This window comes from Dendropsophus ebraccatus, chromosome 3, assembly GCF_027789765.1.
Source record: "Dendropsophus ebraccatus isolate aDenEbr1 chromosome 3, aDenEbr1.pat, whole genome shotgun sequence".
NCBI classification, from domain to species: Eukaryota; Metazoa; Chordata; class Amphibia; order Anura; family Hylidae; genus Dendropsophus; species Dendropsophus ebraccatus.
In genome coordinates, this window is record NC_091456.1 from 139862309 (window position 1) to 139882943 (window position 20635).

General features: G+C 45.0%; 1 protein-coding gene across 2 annotated transcripts in view; it reads right to left on the minus strand.

The window, feature by feature from the left end:
- Positions 1-317: 317 nt before the first annotated feature.
- POLK (DNA polymerase kappa) overlaps positions 318-20635 on the minus strand; it is a 49415-nt gene continuing 29097 nt past the window's right edge. The window contains exons 12-15 of one of the 2 annotated variants that reach the window (XM_069962778.1): positions 12637-12808; positions 8698-9621; positions 2514-2565; positions 318-2010 (exon numbers count right to left, since the gene is read on the minus strand). In XM_069962778.1, the coding sequence (XP_069818879.1) occupies positions 1923-2010; positions 2514-2565; positions 8698-9621; positions 12637-12808 (1236 nt within the window). In that variant the 3' untranslated portion in view covers positions 318-1922. Of the gene's footprint in view, positions 2011-2513; positions 2569-8697; positions 9622-12636; positions 12809-20635 lie in introns of both variants that reach the window. The other variant, XM_069962776.1, reaches the window with a different exon arrangement.

Sequence of the window (20635 nt, forward strand, 5' to 3'; positions counted from 1 at the left end):
GGCCCAGTAAACGAGCAACGATCAAGCAGATCGGCGCTCGTTTACGGGTATTATCGGGCCCTGCTCGGCCCGTGTAATAGTACCCTAAGAGACATGAAGCTGGACATTCAGTGAGAGCTTCATGCATTCTGCACCAGCACAAATTATGCTGAATGTAAATTTTATTTTCATTTCCTCATTCATTGATTTGTAGCAAAGGGTAAAAGCCAACCCAAAAAGAAACTAAACTAAACAACCAGACAGTACAAACTGTACAAGGTCACTTTTTAATATAGATATTACAGGTAAAGAAACAAAATGAAAATTAACAAACTAAATTAAAAAAAATCAGATTTTTGTTTAATTTTATAATTTAGAAATTTAATAAATACAACAGCATTAAAAATATTGCATGACATTTTCACAGCAAATAAATAACCTACAGAGGTCTACATATGGTTGTCAGAGGTATACCTTATAAAGTGCACTGGGAAAAACAAGTAGCCCAAGTTCAACCTAAAAGATGTGTGACCTGAAGTATTATAAGACATACAGATGATAAAGAGGTTGTGCAGGATTAGATCAATGCTTTTTTTTTCTCCACATAACAGCACCACCTCTGCCAATAAGTTGTATTGCAGCTCATTGCCATGCACATCAGTGGAGCTGAACTGAATTACCAGACCCAGCAGTCAGTCAGGTGCAGTGCTGTTTCTATAGGTTTGCAGAATTCTCTGCCTTCAAACCATATTAAGGAATATACTGATGGATAAATGCTCCAAGTATATCTTTATTTAAAATAATTAAAAATAAACTTATATTGTAAAATATATTATATATATATTCATTGCAAAGCATAGGTGAATGACACTCTCCTATGCAGCTGTCGCTAAATAAATTCTCACCATTTATCTGACCAATGAACAAACATTAGGATTCAGTTCTCAGGGAAACATGCATTGAATTGAATGGCTGAGAGAACAAAGTTCAAAAGTGCGATATTCTCATATACATTATTTTTTTTCCCTAAAATACCCTGCCATTTCTGGGATACTTGAGTATTTGTCAGTTCCTCATAATTTCCTATCTTCACTAAGTACCGGTCTGAGCACAAGAAGAATTGATAAGCTGTTTTTACAAGACAATTGAAGGGTAATATTACTAGTAGTAGACTACGCTGCCCTGGTCAGTGATAGCTATTGCAGCTTGGACAGTTTTTCCGAGATTACTTTGTATGCTATTCCTTCTAGATTCTGAAGAACCCAAAGCTGAGGCAGACACCTAGGTCCTTCGGAATTACTGACATCTGACGTACCCCTAAAAAAATGTTCAATTATCAAGAGTTGCACATACAAATATTTTTTTTCTTAATTATTAAATAATAACAAAAACACTAAATTTATCACATTTAAAATAATTTGCAGAAAATAAATACATGCAAATAAATATTATATAAAGGTCTGGATACAAGTAACAGGAGGTCGGAAAGTTTCTACATAGCCAACTTAAATAAAATAAACTTCATCATTTCATTCTTTGGTTAAGGTGCTCTTCTCAATCGATGCGGTTAACCATGCGCACCCCACTCCAGCCTATTAGGCCTTTATTTCATTGTTTTGACAAATTAAAAAAAAAAAAAAAATTGTCTGATGGCCTCATATGTTCTTGTGTAATAAAGGACGTGGGGCTAACACTTCTAAATCTTCTAGCAGCAATATACATTGTAAGCCGTGTATACAGCACTGTACTGCTGCAAGAACTACCCCCATCGTCTGCATAATGTAAGCCATGACAGTGGAATAGTCTTATCCTGAGTTAGGTTAACCAACAAAGTGGAAGATTGATCTTTTGTGAAAAAATACGATGTACCGTACTATATGTAATTAAGAAACTTATATGCTATGCCAGATGATGTTCCATTGTTCAATAGGAATCTTTAAACATTATTTAAAGAAAACATCAATGGTAAGACTGGAGCGGTTTGTCTTGGCTTTCTTAGATGCTGGGTTCTGTTGTGATGTTCCTAGTCTTCTAGAAAAAAAAAACATGGGGAAAAAAAAGTAAGTAAATGCATAACCACACTTATACCTGCAGATGGTGCTAAAGACTTCTGTATCACCACATCTACTATAGTCACTGTGTATAGAGATGGATTCAGGAGGTTGTCTACTAGGACTTTTCTTTTATTCCCCCCACAGTCACTGGAGCCTCCCAGGAGGTCTTCCAGTGGAGCGGTATATGTGCAATACATCCACAGCAGATGTGATATGACAAGAGACATGCTGTAGATATAAAATGTACACTGCGGGTCAATTTCTGGTTCTGTAAATGCTGTGAATTCCAATCTGTAGTACTTCTCGTATCTGGCCATAGCCCAAATATGTTATAGAGCAATTCCTGTGTGATTGATGGTGATGACACAGCAGACATACATGCATCACATTCCTAGCGTCACGGTACGAGGCTGTACAAGGGAGGGGGATCACAATAAGGGTCTCTGACCATGCTCCAACCCAGTACCAAATAAAACCTACCGTTTAGATTGTGCAGTGGATTTAAGCCCAGCATTGCCTCTGACTGTTATCCCTGCTGGTACGAAAAGAAAAAGTGAGATTAAAGAATTAGTCCCCAGAGTAAATATCTGAAGACACAAAGTATATACAAAAAGGATAAATGTGAAAAATCTGCCAGATAATGTGTTGAAGGTGGTCCTGTGCTGACTGATCCTACCTGATGTGCTCACTGCATGTGGTACACTTGAAATCTAGAAGGTAAAGCTCCAACTATAAGCAAGAGCAGCAGTGTGAACTGAGCAAGGGGGCTTACACATCATTAACCTGGGTATGCCATGTTCTTGAAGTGTCCTTATATTAGGACAATACACCCCTGATCTCTGATCCAACTGGTGAGCTGGAGTCTAACTGCTGCATCCACTGAATGGAGGAAATCTCTCTACAAAATAGAATATACTAGCATATAAGACTTATAGAAACAACCAAACATACACCTATACTCCTGACCAACCATCATATCGGGATTTGCTACTGTATGATAAAGGTCCCACATCAGGGCCGGCTCCAGCTTTTTGTGGGCCCTTGGGCGACAGAGCCTCGGCAGGCCCCTTTGAGGAGCAAATCATGGAGAGACAGGCGAGGAAAGATTTGCAGCAAAAGAAACATGCGGCTGCTGCATATCTTTCTCCTCCTGTATCTCCTGATCTCTCCTGTATGCAGCTCCTGCTGTGTGTGTGTGTATATATATACATGCGCACACACACAGAGCAGGAGCTGTATACAGGAGAACTAGCAGCACCAGCATGATATATATATATATATATATATATATATATATGTAAACATGGTGAGACCCCTAGTTCTCCTATATACAGGTCCTGCTGTGATATACAGTGTGTGTATATATATATATATATATATACACACTGAACATCACTGCAGGACCTGTATATAAGAGAACTAGAGGTCTCACCATGTTCATATGATAGAGACAGAGGAGATAGAGAGAGAGATAGATAGATAGATAGATAGATATATAGATAGATAGATAGATAGATAGATAGATAGATAGATAGATAGATAGATAGATAGATAGATAGATAGAAACAGGAAGAAGCCGCACATCCAAAGGTTCATGAAGCAGGTGCTGTACAGAGTAAGTCCCCTGGCTCGGGGATCCCCAAAAGTATGTAAAGATGTTCCGCAGCACACCAGCATACGTGTAAAAGGTGATTTATTCCCAAAAAAATACAGAGAAGTACAAAAGATGCGACGTTTCGACCTCCTCACGAGATCATTGCTTCATAATGATCTCGTGAGGAGGTCGAAACGTCGCATCTTTTGTACTTCTCTGTATTTTTTTGGAATAAATCACCTTTTACACGTATGCTGGTGTGCTGCGGAACATCTTTACATAGATAGATAGATAGATAGATAGGAGATAGATAGGAGATAGATAGATAGATAGATAGATAGATAGAAGATAGATAGATAGATAGATAGGAGATAAGATAGATAGGAGATAGATATAGATATCTAGTTGTTTTGTGTATAAAGGTCCTGCTGTAACATATATATATATATATATATATATATCCTGCTGTAATAGATATATATATTACAGCAGGACCTCTATACACAAAACAACTAGAAACCAGCACATACAGAACACTTAGTTTGCAGAGCCTACCATGCTGCCCTCTATCAGGTCAGGTGTCCGATCACATGACCCGTGACATCATCAAAGGTCTTTCACACTCAAAGGTCCTTTCCTACTCGGCTGTAGGGAAGATTTGTGAAGGAAGACAGGTGCCCGGGGACCCCAGTATGTATCGGCGTGGCCCCTAACTGTCACATGCGGCCTCTAGGGGCCCAGTCCTCTCTGTTACTACACTTTTTTTTCTTTTTTACTAACAAAAAAATGTAGTAACAAACAGGAGTGGGCCCCTAGAGGAGCTGTGGGCCCCGGCATTTGCCCTAGTTAGCCGGGTGCTGACGCCGGCCCTGTCCCACATACAGAGTGGTGTCTGCCATGAGGCGGGATGAATATCTTGCCTCAGGTGGCAGATTGCAGAGTACCTGATGGACAGCATGTTCCAAACTGTCTGACACCTTTGTCTCCATTGACCCTAATGTTCTGAAATGCCAGCTTCACAAAGAAATAGAATATAAGGCAGTCAGAACTGGGATTTCAGTCATTTATTACTAACTGTGACTATTATATAGTACAATTTGCTGGTACTATTATATACTGCAGATTTTCTTAGCACAAACCTTACTAGTGCAAACCTAGTTTTTACCTGAGGCAGCAGAAAAGCTAAAATCAGCCCTTCTGAACTGACATAAAAAGGTAAAAAACTATAAAAGAACTTAAATTCACTAAATTTATACTAATTTCAGTTATTTTCAGGGCTGTGGAGTCAGTAAGCCGCAGCTCCGACACCTGAATTTTATCAGGACCGTCACCGACTCCTGCTCCTTCATAAATGGCCAGTCATATACCAGGGGAGTTATTTCTCACACTGGCTCAGCAGCTTCTCCCTAATGTCCTACATGATCCTGGAACGATTTCTGAGTGAATAAGATATAAAGCAGATTCTCGTGCTTGTGTGTGTGTGTGTGTGTGCGCGTGCGCGCGCACTCAGTGGATGCAGCCAGTCTCCAGCCTCCATGACCTGAACAACTCAGAACTAGACTAGATGGAGCAGGTGGTATTTTCTGCTGACAGTCTTTTATGGTTCTAACTAAATATTCATCATACACACAGAAACACTGCTAACAATGCCAGATACCTGTAATATAGAGGTCAGCCATAGTGATATAGAGGGGGTCACATATAGTGATATAGAGAGAGGTCACACATAGTGATATAGAGGGGTCACTGTGGGGGCATGCCATAGCGCACACACACACTGCAGCCATAGCTTACACACACAGCCTCCTGCAGCCATAGCACACACCGACACAGCCTGCTGCAGGCATAGCACACATACACACACAGCTGCAGCCAAAGCATACACACACACACACACACACACACAGCCTCCTGCAGCCATAGCATACACACACAGCCTCCTGCAGCCATAGCATACACACACAAAGCCTGCTGCAGCCATAGCGCTCACACACACACAGCCTCCTTCAGCCATAGCATACACACACACAGCCTGCTGCAGCCATAGCACATATATACACACGCACAGCTGCAGCCAAAGCAAACACACACACACAGCTGCAGCCATAGAACACTGAAAAAAAAACCACAATCTTCTCCCAGAAAGAAAACACCTCACTGAGGACAGAGGTTACTGCTACACTACTTATGTCTTCTCCTCCTCCTCTATATTACACAGGATATCTTCATATTACACTGCTGCTCATATACAGTCATCCAGCATTCAGGAAGAGAACAGCACAAATCTCCCCCCACACAATGGACTCTTCCAGCTCAGAAACAAACTGCCAAATTGTGACCGACTACTTTTCCCTGACGACCCTTTTCTAATAGAACCAGTGTCCTATTAGAATGTTGCTCATAAAATATATATTGATGAACAAAACTTATAAAATTCATATCAAATCTAAATTTTACATTTTTTAAAGATTTTTTTTTTTAAAGCCGGAGTCTGAGTCGGTACATTTTTTCCCAAAACTAGCTCTGACTAGCCCTGGTTATTTTTCTTTTTTTTTTCTTTTTGGTTGCATAAACTTATAGCTGCTTCTACGATTTTGATGGGAAATAGACAACAGTCAATTTCCAAACAGACAGACAGACATGGGAAATAACAGCTCAGCTTTACCACTATCTAAGTTCTGGATTAAGCAAAGTTTTTGAACCTGTTTGAAGAATACAGAATTCGGCTGATTACAGAATTCAGTACAATACAGTAAAATGTTCAAAACTGGAGATTTTCTTCAGTTTTATAGGTGACACTGCAGAAACAATACCCTCAAACGTATTTGTTGGAAAACAAAAGGAGGAGAACTAAAAATCTCATAAATACAGAGCACTGGCACTTTGCAGCAGTAAAAAATAAAAAAAACATTAATTATGATGCCGTAAGCTCACAACATGATAAGGAATGATGATGCAGGGAGATCTGAGGTCTAGTCCATAGCATCTATGTGAATTCAGCCTTATAGGTTATGGTGAAATTAAAGTTGAAAATCAGTTGTATTTTTAAAGTGGCCATACACATTCAATAACTAATGGCCAAAAGAGAGTATAAGGTGTAGGGGGACCTTACGACGCATTTTCTGTATTGATTCACCAGTCAAAACAAACAAAAAAAAAAAAATCAACAAAAATGCACATTGTAATGATAAAACTTATTACTGATTCACATTATAGGTGATCGGTATCTGATTGGTAGGGGTCATCAATCACGTCAACAAAGGACCCTTGGCTCCCGGGTACATGGAGTGTCAGCGTAAACGTTTTGACTGCCAATCCATTTATTTGTTTTGGAAGTACCAAAGATAATCAAGTGGATTAAAAGGGTCCCGTGGCTACTGATCAGAGCTCAGTTACCTTAAAGGACAAGAATCCACTGTTCTTGTGACTGGTGGAGGTCCCAGTGGTTGGATCATCAATAATCAGATACTTTTCACCTGCCCTGTTGACAGGCAATAAGCTTTAACGGCACCATGGGTCTCCAAACTGTGGCCCTCCAGCTGTTGCAAAACCACAACTCCCATCATTCCTGGACAGCTAAAGCTTTGGATTTGGCTGCCTAGGCATAATGGGAAATGTAGTTTTGCAACAGCTGGAGGGCCGCAGTTTGGAGACCCATTAAGGACTGAGCGAATTTTCACTTTTGCGCTTTCATTTTTTTTTCTCCTAGTGTTTAAAAAACCATTGCACTTGCATTTTTTCACCTACAGACCCATAAAAGCCTCTTTTTTTGCATCACTAATTGACTTAATTTTTCCATAAAATATGCAGCGAAACCACAAATAAAATTGTTTGCGCTGTGAAATGGAGCATTTTTTTTTTGTGTGTGTTTACACCCTTAGCCCTATGGTAAAACTTTCTAATTTCTATGGCCATCAGGTGATTTTGTATTGCATAGTGGATTGCAGCCCTCCCCCCATACTTGGGACACATGGAAATGGGCTTCCTCACATAACATATATGACGTAAATGACATAGTCCCTATAAAGTCAGTATAATACACAGCACACACCATAAGAATAGCTCTGTCCTACTCGTGACTGCTGGATGTAAGACTTGCTAATGTGCAGTAAACCTCTTGCGGACTGTAAAAGTTGTACTTAAAGAGAAAGTCCTGGCAGGATCTTAGTTTTCCACATGACTTTTGTCTGTGTATGCCGGGCACTGTGCCATGTTTACAGATTGTGCTCTTAATGGCTCATTCACCTAGAGCAGAAGGTGCAGCCAAAGGTCACTGGCAGTTCCCAAGACATCCAGGATCTGCTCTCACAGCCCATTATTGCTGTGACTCCTGATGGCCGGGCAAGGTAAAAACATGAATAATAGACATGTAATGTGGACCAGAGAGATTACATGAAAACTAATAGATAAGTGCAAACATTAAAAAACGTTAACAACAACAGAGAACAAAAAAGCTAACAAATAATCGGGGGCAAGATACATTGCTCTATACAAGTGGTGTCAAGCCTGTCACCCTTCAGCTTTGGCAAAACTACAATTCCCATTATGCCTAGACAGTCAAAGCTTTAACACTGGCTGTCCAGGCATGATAGGGATTGTAGTCTTGCAACAGGGCTGCAGGCTTGACATAAGTGCACTATAGGATCAGGTACTTGCTTTACTGTTAAAGCGAATGTACCAGCAGCACATAGCTTTTCCGTTTTTACCATAAATAGACCGGCGCCGTTAGAGATGCCGGTGCCACAGTCCTTCTTTTGAACCGCAGCCCAGTTCCCGCGCACAGTACCGGTCTATTACCGAACACTTTCCCAGGCTGAAGCACTGGAAACTCCCTCCCCATTATGACGCGGCTCCATTCATTCTACTGGAGCCGCGTCATAGAGGGGAGGGGGTATCTTCCCACTGGGGACGGGCAAGCAAAATACCACAGACATGTTATATAATAGCCAACAGAGTGCTGCTCCTCATGTACACACTTGTACCGAAAAGCCACTTTGAAGTTCAGGTGCAGTATAATTTCTTCTCCTAAGGTCTGTATTGTACAATGTCTATAATCCTTATTTCTCTTACCATTCTGAATATCCTTTTTAATTGGATGTCTTGGATCCAGGTTAGTTGTAGGTTCTTTAAGTTCTTCTAGAATTCCTTTATTGAGGCATACATCGACATGTCTATTAAACACTGCTAGGTCTGAGGTATCTTGCTGTATGTTGCACACTGGGCAGATGAATACGGCTTCTTCATGACATATTGATAAACATGTAAGTGACACGGCTTTACTCTCCCCAGTATTTTTGATGCCTACATCACTTTCTATCTGATAATTTTCCATAGGCTTCTTATAAATAATTTCCTTATTGCACGGGGCTATCTGTACTTCTTGGTCATGGATCGCACGCATTGTGTTTTTATCAATGACAAAGTCGTCCAAGTCATCAGGTGGTGAAACAGTCACCATTTTGTTTTTAAGATTCTTCATATGGACGTCTTTCCTGAGGCCATCAGAGAAGCCTCCATTGCTTTTCTTGGCTTCATCATTATTTGTTCCACATACACTTTCACATTTGCTTACCATTTCCATGTTATCCGATGGAGGTGATTTACTCAAACATTGATCAATATGTTTATTAAATGCCTCCAGATTCCAATCACTTTGTTTTATCATACATATTGGACATGTAAAATCAGGTTCCTGGCAAATCTGGTCAACCTCAGTTATGTCTTTTTGTTGGCATGGATCTTGTGTCACCCCATTCTGCTCCCTAGTTGGGGCCGCCTTACTTGTAGAGCCCTGCTCCAGCCCCAGTTGTCTTGCTGCACGTTTCTGGTTGAAGAAGCTTTCCCTCTGCAGTGCAGGAGTCTGTGTTGCCTGGACGGATTTGTCTGCCATTTCTGAACAGTTGATCTTTGTAGCTTTGCCTAGGCCCAGGAAACTAGTGATACTTCTTTGATGTTTTCTGTCATCTTCAGATAGAAATCCAGAAATTCTTACACCTTGATCAAAAAAATGACAGTAGTTAATAGGATGCTCCAGAGACTGTGCAGGAATAAAACAATACAGGCTTACAAGCTGAGCCGTACTCTATACACAGTACAGTGGGTGCCAGCTATATTATACAGGTGACAAGAGCCAGCAGCAGAAGATGGCTTCTGTCCCAGCAGTTTAACCCTTCAGATGCCACAGATAGACAGCATGTACAGGATGTATTTACAAGCTGTCATGGCAGTGTAGGCTTCCAGGCCTACAATGCTTTTATAGAGCATTCCTTTTATACACTGCCAGAGACTTAACAGGAAAGCTGGAAAAAAAAATGCACCAATACAGAAGTATTGGAAGGGTCTAAATTATTAAATGATCTTTATCGCAAGATGTACACAGTGCCAGAATTGCTCTGTTCTGGTCACCTCTCCAAAAGTAAATAAATATAAATGTTGTATGTATCCCATACTATTACCAATATAAACTACAGATCGCCAAGCAAAAAAAAAAAAAAAAAAAGCCCACATACAGCTTTGTCGAAAGAAACAATAAAGGTACGGGCATCAGCCTATAGTGATTTTCAACACAAAGCACCAAAAACTGTAATCATAATAATCCTCAGGGTTTTTTTTTTTTTCATTTAACAAAAAAATTTTTTTGGACCCATGATGTACCGATACGCCAGAAGGTCTGGAGGCTCTATGAAATAAGCTGAGAAGCTAAGCTCGCTTCATAGAGGGTGAGGGTTGGCTGCTATGTCCGATCTTATTAAATGTAACAATATTGTCCCCATACAGATAACAGCGTGAATGGAAAAAACAAAAAAAAACGCCAGAATTGCTGATTATTTGTTTCATTATACATAAGAAAAAAAATAACAAAGAGCAATCAAAAAATAAGATCCCAAACAGCCCAACTGAAAAATTAAAGTGCTATGGTTCTTAGAAGACAAGGAGGAAAAACCGAAAATGCAAAAATAAAAAAATTGTCCCGGTCCTTAAAGCGAATGTAGCATCAGGTACATCACTTATTTTTTTTTTTTTCTTTTTTTTTACATATCACTCAATTGGCGCGGGTGTGGGAATCCTCTACGCCATTTTTTTCCCCAGCTCTATGCACTGGGGTAGGAACTGCTGCACCCCAGTGTGACAATATCCCTTCCCCTCTGTGACACACCTACATTAGAATCGATGGAGGCACATCACAGAGATATTGTCACAGAGTTACTGTGCAGCTCATGGAGCATACCAGCCGCGGCTGCAGCAGTAGCTTTATGAAGGTGAAAAAAAAGTTAAGGAAAGTCCCGTTAGTTGCCTCTTTGCCTGTCAATCAACCTCGCACTGCAGCCTGAAAGACAGAGAGCCATGACAAGTCACGCAGCTCCCCGCCCAGATTACTGGTTGCCCCCCTCTCCTGTCCTTGCACACTGGAATAAACCAACAAAACACGGCTGTCTGTGGATGGAAGCCTGCCTTGGCAAGCCCTTGTCATGATCGCAATACTCGCACCTTGAGTTAGACATTAACAAAAAGGGGCCACCCTGGTGTTTCCCTATTTATGTTCCAATACTCGCAACCGAGTGGGACTTAAGGGGCTATTTATCAGGGTGGTGTGGTGCTCTCCCTATCATGGAGGCACCCCTGGCAACAGGCTAGAGATATCTGGCTATCCCGTGTTTTGAGACTCGCAACTGAGGCTCCACGGACTCCTGTTTTGCATATTTAAATTTTTGGGGGCATCAGTGGAGACTCTTGATTGAGTACTTCATTGGAATTTTTTTCACTGTTCTCCTTGAGTTCAGTGATAACTGTGTTTTGTTGGTCGATTTGCTATTGCCCCAACTAGCCAGAATCCTACTCCACACTGACGAGGGGCAAAAACCCCGAAACGGCTGTCTGTGGATGGAAGCCTGATTTGGCAAGCCCTTGTCATGATCGCAATACTCACACCTTGAGTTAGACATTGACAAAAAGGGGCCACCCTGGTGTTTCCCTATTTATGTTCCAATACTCGCAACCGAGTGGGACTTAAGGGGCTATTTATCAGGGTGGTGTGGTGCTCTCCCTATCATGGAGGCACCCCGTGGCAACAGGCTAGAGATATCTGGCTATCCTGTGTTTTGAGACTCGCAACCGAGGCTCCACGGACTCCTGTTTTGCACACTGGAATAAAACCACTTTTTCACCTTTATAAAAATACTACTACTACTGCAGCCGCGGTGCTCCACAAGCTGCACAGTAGATCTATACTGTGGTGCTGGGAACCATATCAGAACAATCATGCCGATTGGTTCCCTTTAACGGGTTAAAAATACAAAATTGACGTGGCACAAAAATGGTGTTATTAATCAAATGTACCATCAGGTACATTGCTTTGTTTTTTTAACCTTAACGGATCAGCACCGGCGTGGGGATGCTGGTAGCGTAGTCCTTTTTTAGAACCCCACCCTGTTCCTGTGCACAGCTCAGGTCTATTCTCGAGCACCGGCCTGCCCCGAAGCATTGTGGGCAGGCCTGCCGAGCCCCAGTGTGACGTGGATCCATTAGAATCAATGAAGGGCTTGCTCCCAGCACCATCAAGTGTAGAATATCAATAGAACGGTGTCGGCACGGGGGAGCCAGTGGCGCAGTCCTTTTTTTTTTTTTTTTTTTTTAACAGTGGCCCTGTTCCCGCATACGGCGCCGGTCTAATACCGGGCACCAGTCCGGGCTGAAGCACTGGAGGCGGGCCTGCCTGCCCCAGTAGGAGTAAACCCCCGCCTCTCTGCAACGCAGCTCCATTGATTCTATTACCCGGTAACAGACCGACGCCATGCGCAGAAACAGGGCTGTGAATCAAATCTAACTCATTCCCTTAATTATCTTGTATGGAGTGAAAGAGTCAGGGAGTGAAACTCCGCGCTCTCCACCAACTGTATCTCAGAATAACAGTGGGTCTCAAGAGTGAGACCAAGTGCGATCAGCATTGCTTTAATACATACATATATGCAATCTAAAGCAAGTTTTATAGTACCAAAATTCTACATTTACCCATCAGTCTCAGTCGTAGAGGTTCTGGTGAAGCCAAATCAATTTCTGTCTTCAGAATTTCCTTGGCAACAGAAAAGATTTCCTCCTCGGTAGATACGGCATATGACACAGTGGATGCTCTGGTCTTGACTTCAAATTTGACATTTTTTAGTTTCAAAGTAACTGTTCTGCCCTATAATAAAGGAAGTAGAAGTCCAGTTATAAAAAGTCCTATAAAGGCTCCAGTCAGGGCCGCTTTAACCAGAGGGCACATGGTGCACGTGCACCGGGCCCACTGGTTAAAGGGGCCCCCCCGAGCAGGCAGGCCGTTGCTATGTGCGACCAGTGCGGTCACACAGGGCTCCGGCCACCAGCCTGTCAGGGGGGAGCGCCATGGATGGGTAATCTACTTACCCCTCCATGGCGCCCCCTGCAGGCCCCCCCCCCCGTCCGCCGCTGCTGCCGCTGCTGCGGCGCTTCGGCGGCAGCGTTACTGACAGAGAGAGAGCCATTGGCTCCCTCCCTGTCAGTCAGTCCCTCTTGTGGCCGCACTTCCTGCGGTCACAAGAGGCCGCACTCTCCCTCTAGCGCCCGACGTCACTGGAGCGTCGGCGCGAGGGTAAGGGGAGTGCAGACTCTTGTGACCACAGGAAGTGCGGCCACAAGAGGGAAGAGAAGAGGAACGCGTGGACCTAGGTGAGTAAAAGTGTTTGTTTTTTTTCAATATTATATGGGAGGGGGAGCACATAAACTATTGGGGACCACAGGGGGCTATATACTATGGGGGGGCACAGTGGGCTATATACTATGGGGGGCACAGGGGGCTATATACTATGGGGGAGCACAGGGGAGCTATATACTGTGGGGGAGCACAGGGGGCTATATACTATGGGGCAGCACAGGGGGCTATATATTACTGGGGAGCACAGGGGGCTATATACTATGGGGGAGCACAGGGGGCTATATACTATGGGGGAGCACAGGGGGCTATATACTATGGGGGAGCACAGGGGGCTATATACTATGGGGCAGCACAGGGGGCTATATACTATGGGGGAGCACAGGGGAGCTATATACTATGGGGGAGCACAGGGGAGCTATATACTATGGGGGAGCACAGGGGGCTATATACTATGGGGGAGCACAGGGGGCTATATACTATGGGGGAGCACAGGGGGCTATATACTATGGGGGAGCACAGGGGAGCTATATACTATGGGGGAGCACAGGGGAGCTATATACTATGGGGGAGCACAGGGGGCTATATACTATGGGGCAGCACAGGGGGCTATATACTATGGGGGAGCACAGGGGAGCTATATACTATGGGGGAGCACAGGGGGCTATATACTATGGTGGAGCACAGGGGGCTATATACTATGGGGGAGCACAGGGGGCTATATACTATGGGGGAGCACAGGGGAGCTATATACTATGGGGGAGCACAGGGGAGCCTTATACTACTGGGGAGCACAGGGGAGCTATATACTATGGGGGAGCACAGGGGGCTATATTCTACTGGGGAGCACAGGGGGCTATATACTATGGGGGAGCACAGGGGGCTATATACTATGGGGGAGCACAGGGGGCTATATACTATGGGGGAGCACAGGGGAGCTATATACTATGGGGGAGCACAGGGGGCTATATACTATGGGGGAGCACAGGGGAGCTATATACTATGGGGGAGCACAGGGGAGCCTTATACTACTGGGGAGCACAGGGGAGCTATATACTATGGGGGAGCACAGGGGAGCCTTATACTACTGGGGAGCACAGGGGAGCTATATACTATGGGGGAGCACAGGGGGCTATATTCTACTGGGGAGCACAGGGGGCTATATACTATGGGGGAGCACAGGGGAGCTATATACTATGGGGGAGCACAGGGGAGCTATATACTATGGGGGAGCACAGGGGGCTATATTCTACTGGGGAGCACAGGGGGCTATATACTATGGGGGAGCTATATACTATGGGGAGCACAGGGGGCTATATACTATGGGGGAGCACAGGGGGCTATATACTATGGGGGAGCACAGGGGGCTATATACTATGGGGGAGCACAGGGGGCTATATACTATGGGGGAGCACAGGGGGCTATATACTATGGGGGAGCACAGGGGGCTATATACTATGTAGGAGCACAGGGGGCTATACACTATGGGGGAGTACAGAGGGCTATATACTATGGGGGAGCACAGGGGGCTATATAATATGGGGGAGCACAGGGGGCTATATACTATGGGGGAGCAGAGGGGGCTATATACTATGGGGGAGCACAGGGGGCTATATACTATTGGGGGGAGAGCACAGGGGGGCTATATAATATTGGGGGGAGAGCACAGGGGGGGCTATATACTATTGTGGGAGAGCACAGGGGGGCTATATACTATTGTGGGAGAGCACGGGGGGCTATATACTAATGGGAGAGCGCACAGGGGGGCTATATACTATTTGGGAGCACAGGGGTCTATATACTATGGGGGAGAGCACAGGGGGGCTATATATTGGGGAGAGCACAGGGGGGCTATATACTATTGGGGGGAGAGCACAGGGGGGCTATATACTATTGTGGGAGAGCACAGGGGGCTATATACTATTGTGGGAGAGCACAGGGGGGCTATATACTATTGTGGGAGAGCACAGGGGGGCTATATACTACTGGGGAGAGTGCACAGGGGGGCTATATACTAATGGGGAAGCGCACAGGAGGGCTGTATATAACTGGAGGAGCACATGAGGGTCTATATACTACAGGGACACCTTAAAACTATGGAGGCACAGAGGGGTGTAACTATGTAGGGGTACAGAGGGGTGTAACTACTGTATAGAGGTACAAGGGACCTAACTACTGGATGTGTTGGAGCCTTAAATATTTGTCTGGCAGATTCTGGAGAGAAGATTCACAGCCAGGAGAAGACTTCAAGGTGGCCCAGGCTGGATGGACAGAAAAAGAAAAGGTGACAGACTCTGATCGGAGAAGACGCCCCCGGTGAGTCACTGGATGTAACTGCACTCTGTTATAGGATTGTAGTGTTAGGGGTCATGATGTGGCGGTATTATGTAATGGTATCATTGGTGATATCTTTCTGTTTTGTTTAGTGCAGTTTTTATGTAATATGTAATCACTGTATGGTGGGAATAGTGTTATAAGGTAACTACTGTATGTATTGGGGCTCTTGATACAGTGTGGGGGCAAATTCAGTACATTATACAATGTGCCAAAAGGGAAGGGGGGGGGGCCCACTCTTGAGGGCTGTGCACTGGGCCCACCAATGTATTAAAACGGCCCTGGCTCCAGTGTGTTGCTTTTGGCTGCAGACTGGAAGTTCACATACAGGTTATGGAGTTTGAGCCACAATAGAAGCTAGGTGTTCCACCCATTGAGTGAACTCTGACTGCTCCATGCACATGCCACAATATTATTCCTCAACTTAATAAATGCTTAAAAAACACACAAAGTTTCTAGGCTTCAAGTGCAAAGCAGGAAATAACTGGACAAGGACAACTATAAAACAACCTAAGAAGGAGGAACCTTAAAGACAAGACATAAACAAGATCCTGAAGGAAAATTTAGGAAACACAGTGTGGAAACAAAGATAGCCAGCAGTTTAATGGATAAAAGATGTGGGTGGGTGTATGAACCCACTAACTATTCTATACTATCTGTGAGAGCACACAGAAGTTTTGCTTGCTTTGGGTGTATTTTACCTATGAGAAAATACATTTTGAAGTTGTTTTGCAGCCTGCAACTGGTTTTTCTTGCTCTTAATTCTTTCCCCTGCATTCTACTGCAATAAACAGTACGATCAGTATTATAAGCCTGATAGTCTTGCCCACTCCTCCTCTTAGTATTCTCCTGTACCCACACTCCTCCTCTTAGTATGCTCCTGTACTCACACTCCTCCTGTTAGTATGCTCCTGTACCCACACTCCTCCTTAGTATGCTCCTGTACTCACACTCCTCCTTAGTATGCTCCTGTACTCACACTCCTCCTCTTAGTATGCTCCTGTACTCACACTCCTCCTGTTAGTATGCTCCTGTACTCACACTCCTCCTGTTAGTATGCTCCTGTACTCACACTCCTCCCGTTAGTATGCTCCTGTACCCACACTCCTCCTCTTAGTATGCTCCTGTACCCAGGGCCGCCATCAGGAATTCCAGGGCCCCATACTGCCAACTTGTCTGGGCCCCCGCCTTACCAAAGGCATTAATCCAAAAAATCTTCAACTCAGGACATACGTTTGGCTATTTAAAGCCCATAATGGGGGCGTGGTTTAGCTACTGAGGAGAGCGGTTGTGCCCTGGCCGAGCTCCCGCTACGAACTGCGATTATAGCGGCTATACTGCACGGATAGACTTTATTTTACACCCGACTCTTCCCTGGACTGTCAGCGACTGGTTGAGATGAGAACCACATCCAGACAAGCAGCGGCGGCAGCACGCAGGAAGCTTGAAGCCTCTCTCCCCTCTGCACGGGTAAAACAACATGGCGCCGGAGTCCCTGCAGCTCCCCCTCCTTCCTGCTCTTATGCCGGCGGCGGAGCGGAGTGGCAGACTGCTCCGCCACGTACAGCATCAGCGGGGTCGCGAAGGGAGCCCATTACAGCCCGTACTGTTCTCTCAGCTGATGGAGGTAACAGCCGGAATAGCCTGCCTGCAAACACCGGCTCCCCCACTCCTGTGCTGAGCTTAGCTGCGGAGCGCAGCGTCAATCCCCCTCCGTCTTCATTAGGGCTCCCCCTCCCCCCCGGACTGCTAATAGCTCCACTACACAGCGGTGCACAGCCTCTCCTATGATTTCGCAGCAACAGAGTCTGAGTGCACACGCTCCAGCATTTCTGCCTGCATCTGCTCCAATTAAGTCTGTGCCTCTGAGTGACCCATTTGACAGTCTGTGCACACCTGATACTCAGCTCACTACAACCCTGCTGAGAGAGATGCTGCTTGCTTTCAGAGACTCTATACAGATCAAACTGGACAATACAATTGAGACTCTCCGAGAATCTGTGTTAAAAATTGAGCAGCGTGTTCAGCATGTGGAAGATAAGATTGTGGACATGGTACAGGAATATAATGTACTGGTCGAATCTCACTGGCAATTACATAAAGAAGTGGCTCAGATGCGCGAGACTTTGACCAAGGTGGATGATAGATCTCGGGCTCACAACTTGAAATTAAAGGGGTTCCCCGAATCCGTCTCAAACAATTATCTAGCCACCTTCACCTGTGAGCTCATCAAATCGACACTTCCTGACTGCCATGCTGATGACCTTGCCGTAGATTGGCCACGCCGACTACCGAGACCACCTTCCTCCGGATATCCCGAGAGACGCTCGTCAGACATTTACACGTGAAATCTGCTTTTCTTGCAGCGGCTCGACAGCGCACCTTATTGCCTGCCCCGTACTCGACAGTGGCTGTTTTCCCGGACTTATCAGCAGCTACGCTAAATTTCCGGAGGTCATTTGCACTGGGGTAACAACCGCACTTTGGGAACATGGAATCCAATATAGTTGGAGGGGCACCTCTGGCCTCGCAGCTACCAGAGGCCCGGACTGTGTGTGGATCCAAGACCCAGAGGAGGGGCTACAGCAACTACAGGCATGGAATCTCCCCCACCTTCTCCCGAGCCGCCTTGCCCGGAACACCTCAATGTCCCCATCACCATCCTCATGCTCAGCACCTGGTTAAGTGACTCCATGTTACGAGTTTTCGTGTTCTAGGAAGCGATTACCCTACTGTTCAACTAACTTGCCAGATTCACACATCTTTTCTCTCCTCACCTGCACTAAACTGGACTATGTGCCCCATACCCAGACCGCAGACATGGGTTAATTCCATTTGACTTATGTTCATTTGCGGCCCTCATGTCTTGTCTTGATGTATCTTGTGTCCCTCCGTCTTGTTTGTGTCTTCGTGGCCTCTTGTGAGTTTTGTTTCCCCCTCCTTCTACTTTTCTTTTTTTTGTGTCATTGGCTAATAACTGGTGGTCCTCTGCGCTCCACTGAGGTGACCCCAGCTTTGCTTGGACCTATCTACGTCTGCATCCCTGCCCTCTTTTACTTTGTGGACATTTGCGTTGTTATATGGCACGTTAGAGGACATTATGCGCCTTCTATGGACACACTCTCTTTTAGTTTTATGATCTGTCTTGCTTATGTTGCCGTTCACATATGTACTTACTCCTACAAGCCGGCTACCAGTTTTGCTCTTACATATGGTTGTCCTATTGCTATCACTGTATTTTTACTTTTAGACACTACTACTTTAAACTGTTTCTCTACAAGTTACGATACCTGTATACATATCTCCCCTCCCTTTTTATGTCCCTTTCCCTTTTGTTTGCCTCTTTCTGTCACCCCCTTTCCCTCCCATCTCTCCCTTCCCCTTCCCCTCCTTCCCTTCCCTCCTTCCCCCCCAGTCCTACCCTGCCTCTGCACTCTGACCCTATATCCCTCCCCCGACCTCCCCCTCCCCCCCCCCCCCCCCCCCTTTTTGGTAAATATGCCAATAATGTGTTCCCTACTGTTGTACTATAAAAATTCTGAAAAATTTCAATAAAATACTTTGAAACGTAATACATAATATGTGTTAAGTTACGAGTCAATTAAGTCATGTTTTCAGCCTTAAAAATAACTATTGTTTTATAAAAGAATGGCTGAAAAATGTCATGTCTTTTTTCCACAAATAATACTGACACATCATAATCACAATAATGTTTTGCCTGACTTCTCCTTTAATATATATAGACAAATACTGTAAAAATAGGCAGATACACACATGTATGCACACACACTCACACAGATACAAACATAGGCAGGTTACATATAGATCCACAATACATGTATACACACAGATAGGCACATTACAAGATGTACAAATATACCAACATAGAGAAATTACACAGATACAAACACATGCAGATTCCATATATACCTCTACACAGACACATAGCATAGATGCAGACACACACATGCAGATTCCATATATACCTCTACACCAGGGGTCTCAAACTCGCGGCCCGCAGGCCAACTGCAGCACGCGGGACACAAGTTTGCGGCCACCACCACTTTACTGCCCGGCGGCCCCCCTCCGCCGCCCGGCCCATTGATCGATCACTCTTGTAACCGCAAGCAGTGTTTTGCTTGCGGTCACAAGAGTCTGTGTTGGACGGCCCCCGGCTGATGCTGCCTCCCTGGGGGTGTCCCCGGGATTCCCAGGCAGCACACGCACCAGGGAGCTGAGTGCGCAGCGGCTGTTGCTTCCGGGTCAGCCTGGTAACAGCCTGGCGCACACAGCTCCCTGGTGCGCGTGCTGCCCGGGAATCCCGGGGACACCCGCAGGGAGGCAGCATCAGCCGGGGGCCCGTCCGTAAGAAGGGAGCTGCGACGGGGGATCGATGTGTTCGGCGAGTTATTTTTTTGTTTTGCTCTTTATCTACTTTGCAGGGTACAAGATATGGGGACAACATCTACAAAGGGGGGGGGGGGCGCATCTATTTGGGGGGAAAGATAAGGGAGGCATCTATCTGGGGGGGAGATAAGGGAGGCAACATAAAGGAGGCATCTATATGGGGGGGAGATAAGGGGGGCAACATAAAGGAGGCATCTATATGGGGGGGAGATAAGGAGGCAACATAAAGGAGGCATCTATATGGGGGGGATAAGGGGGGCAACATAAAAGAGGCATCTATCTGGGGGGGAGATAAGGGAGGCAACATAAAGGAGGCATCTATATGGGGGGGATAAGGGGGGCAACATAAAAGAGGCATCTATCTGGGGGGGAGATAAGGGAGGCAACATAAAGGAGGCATCTATATGGGGGGGAAATAAGGGGGCAACAAAGGAGGCATCTATATGGGGGGGATAAGGGGGGCAACATAAAGGAGGCATCTATATGGGGGGGGGAGATAAGGAGGCAACATAAAGGAGGCATCTATATGGGGGGGAGATAAGGAGGCAACATAAAGGAGGCATCTATATGGGGGGGATAAGGGGGGCAACATGAAGGAGG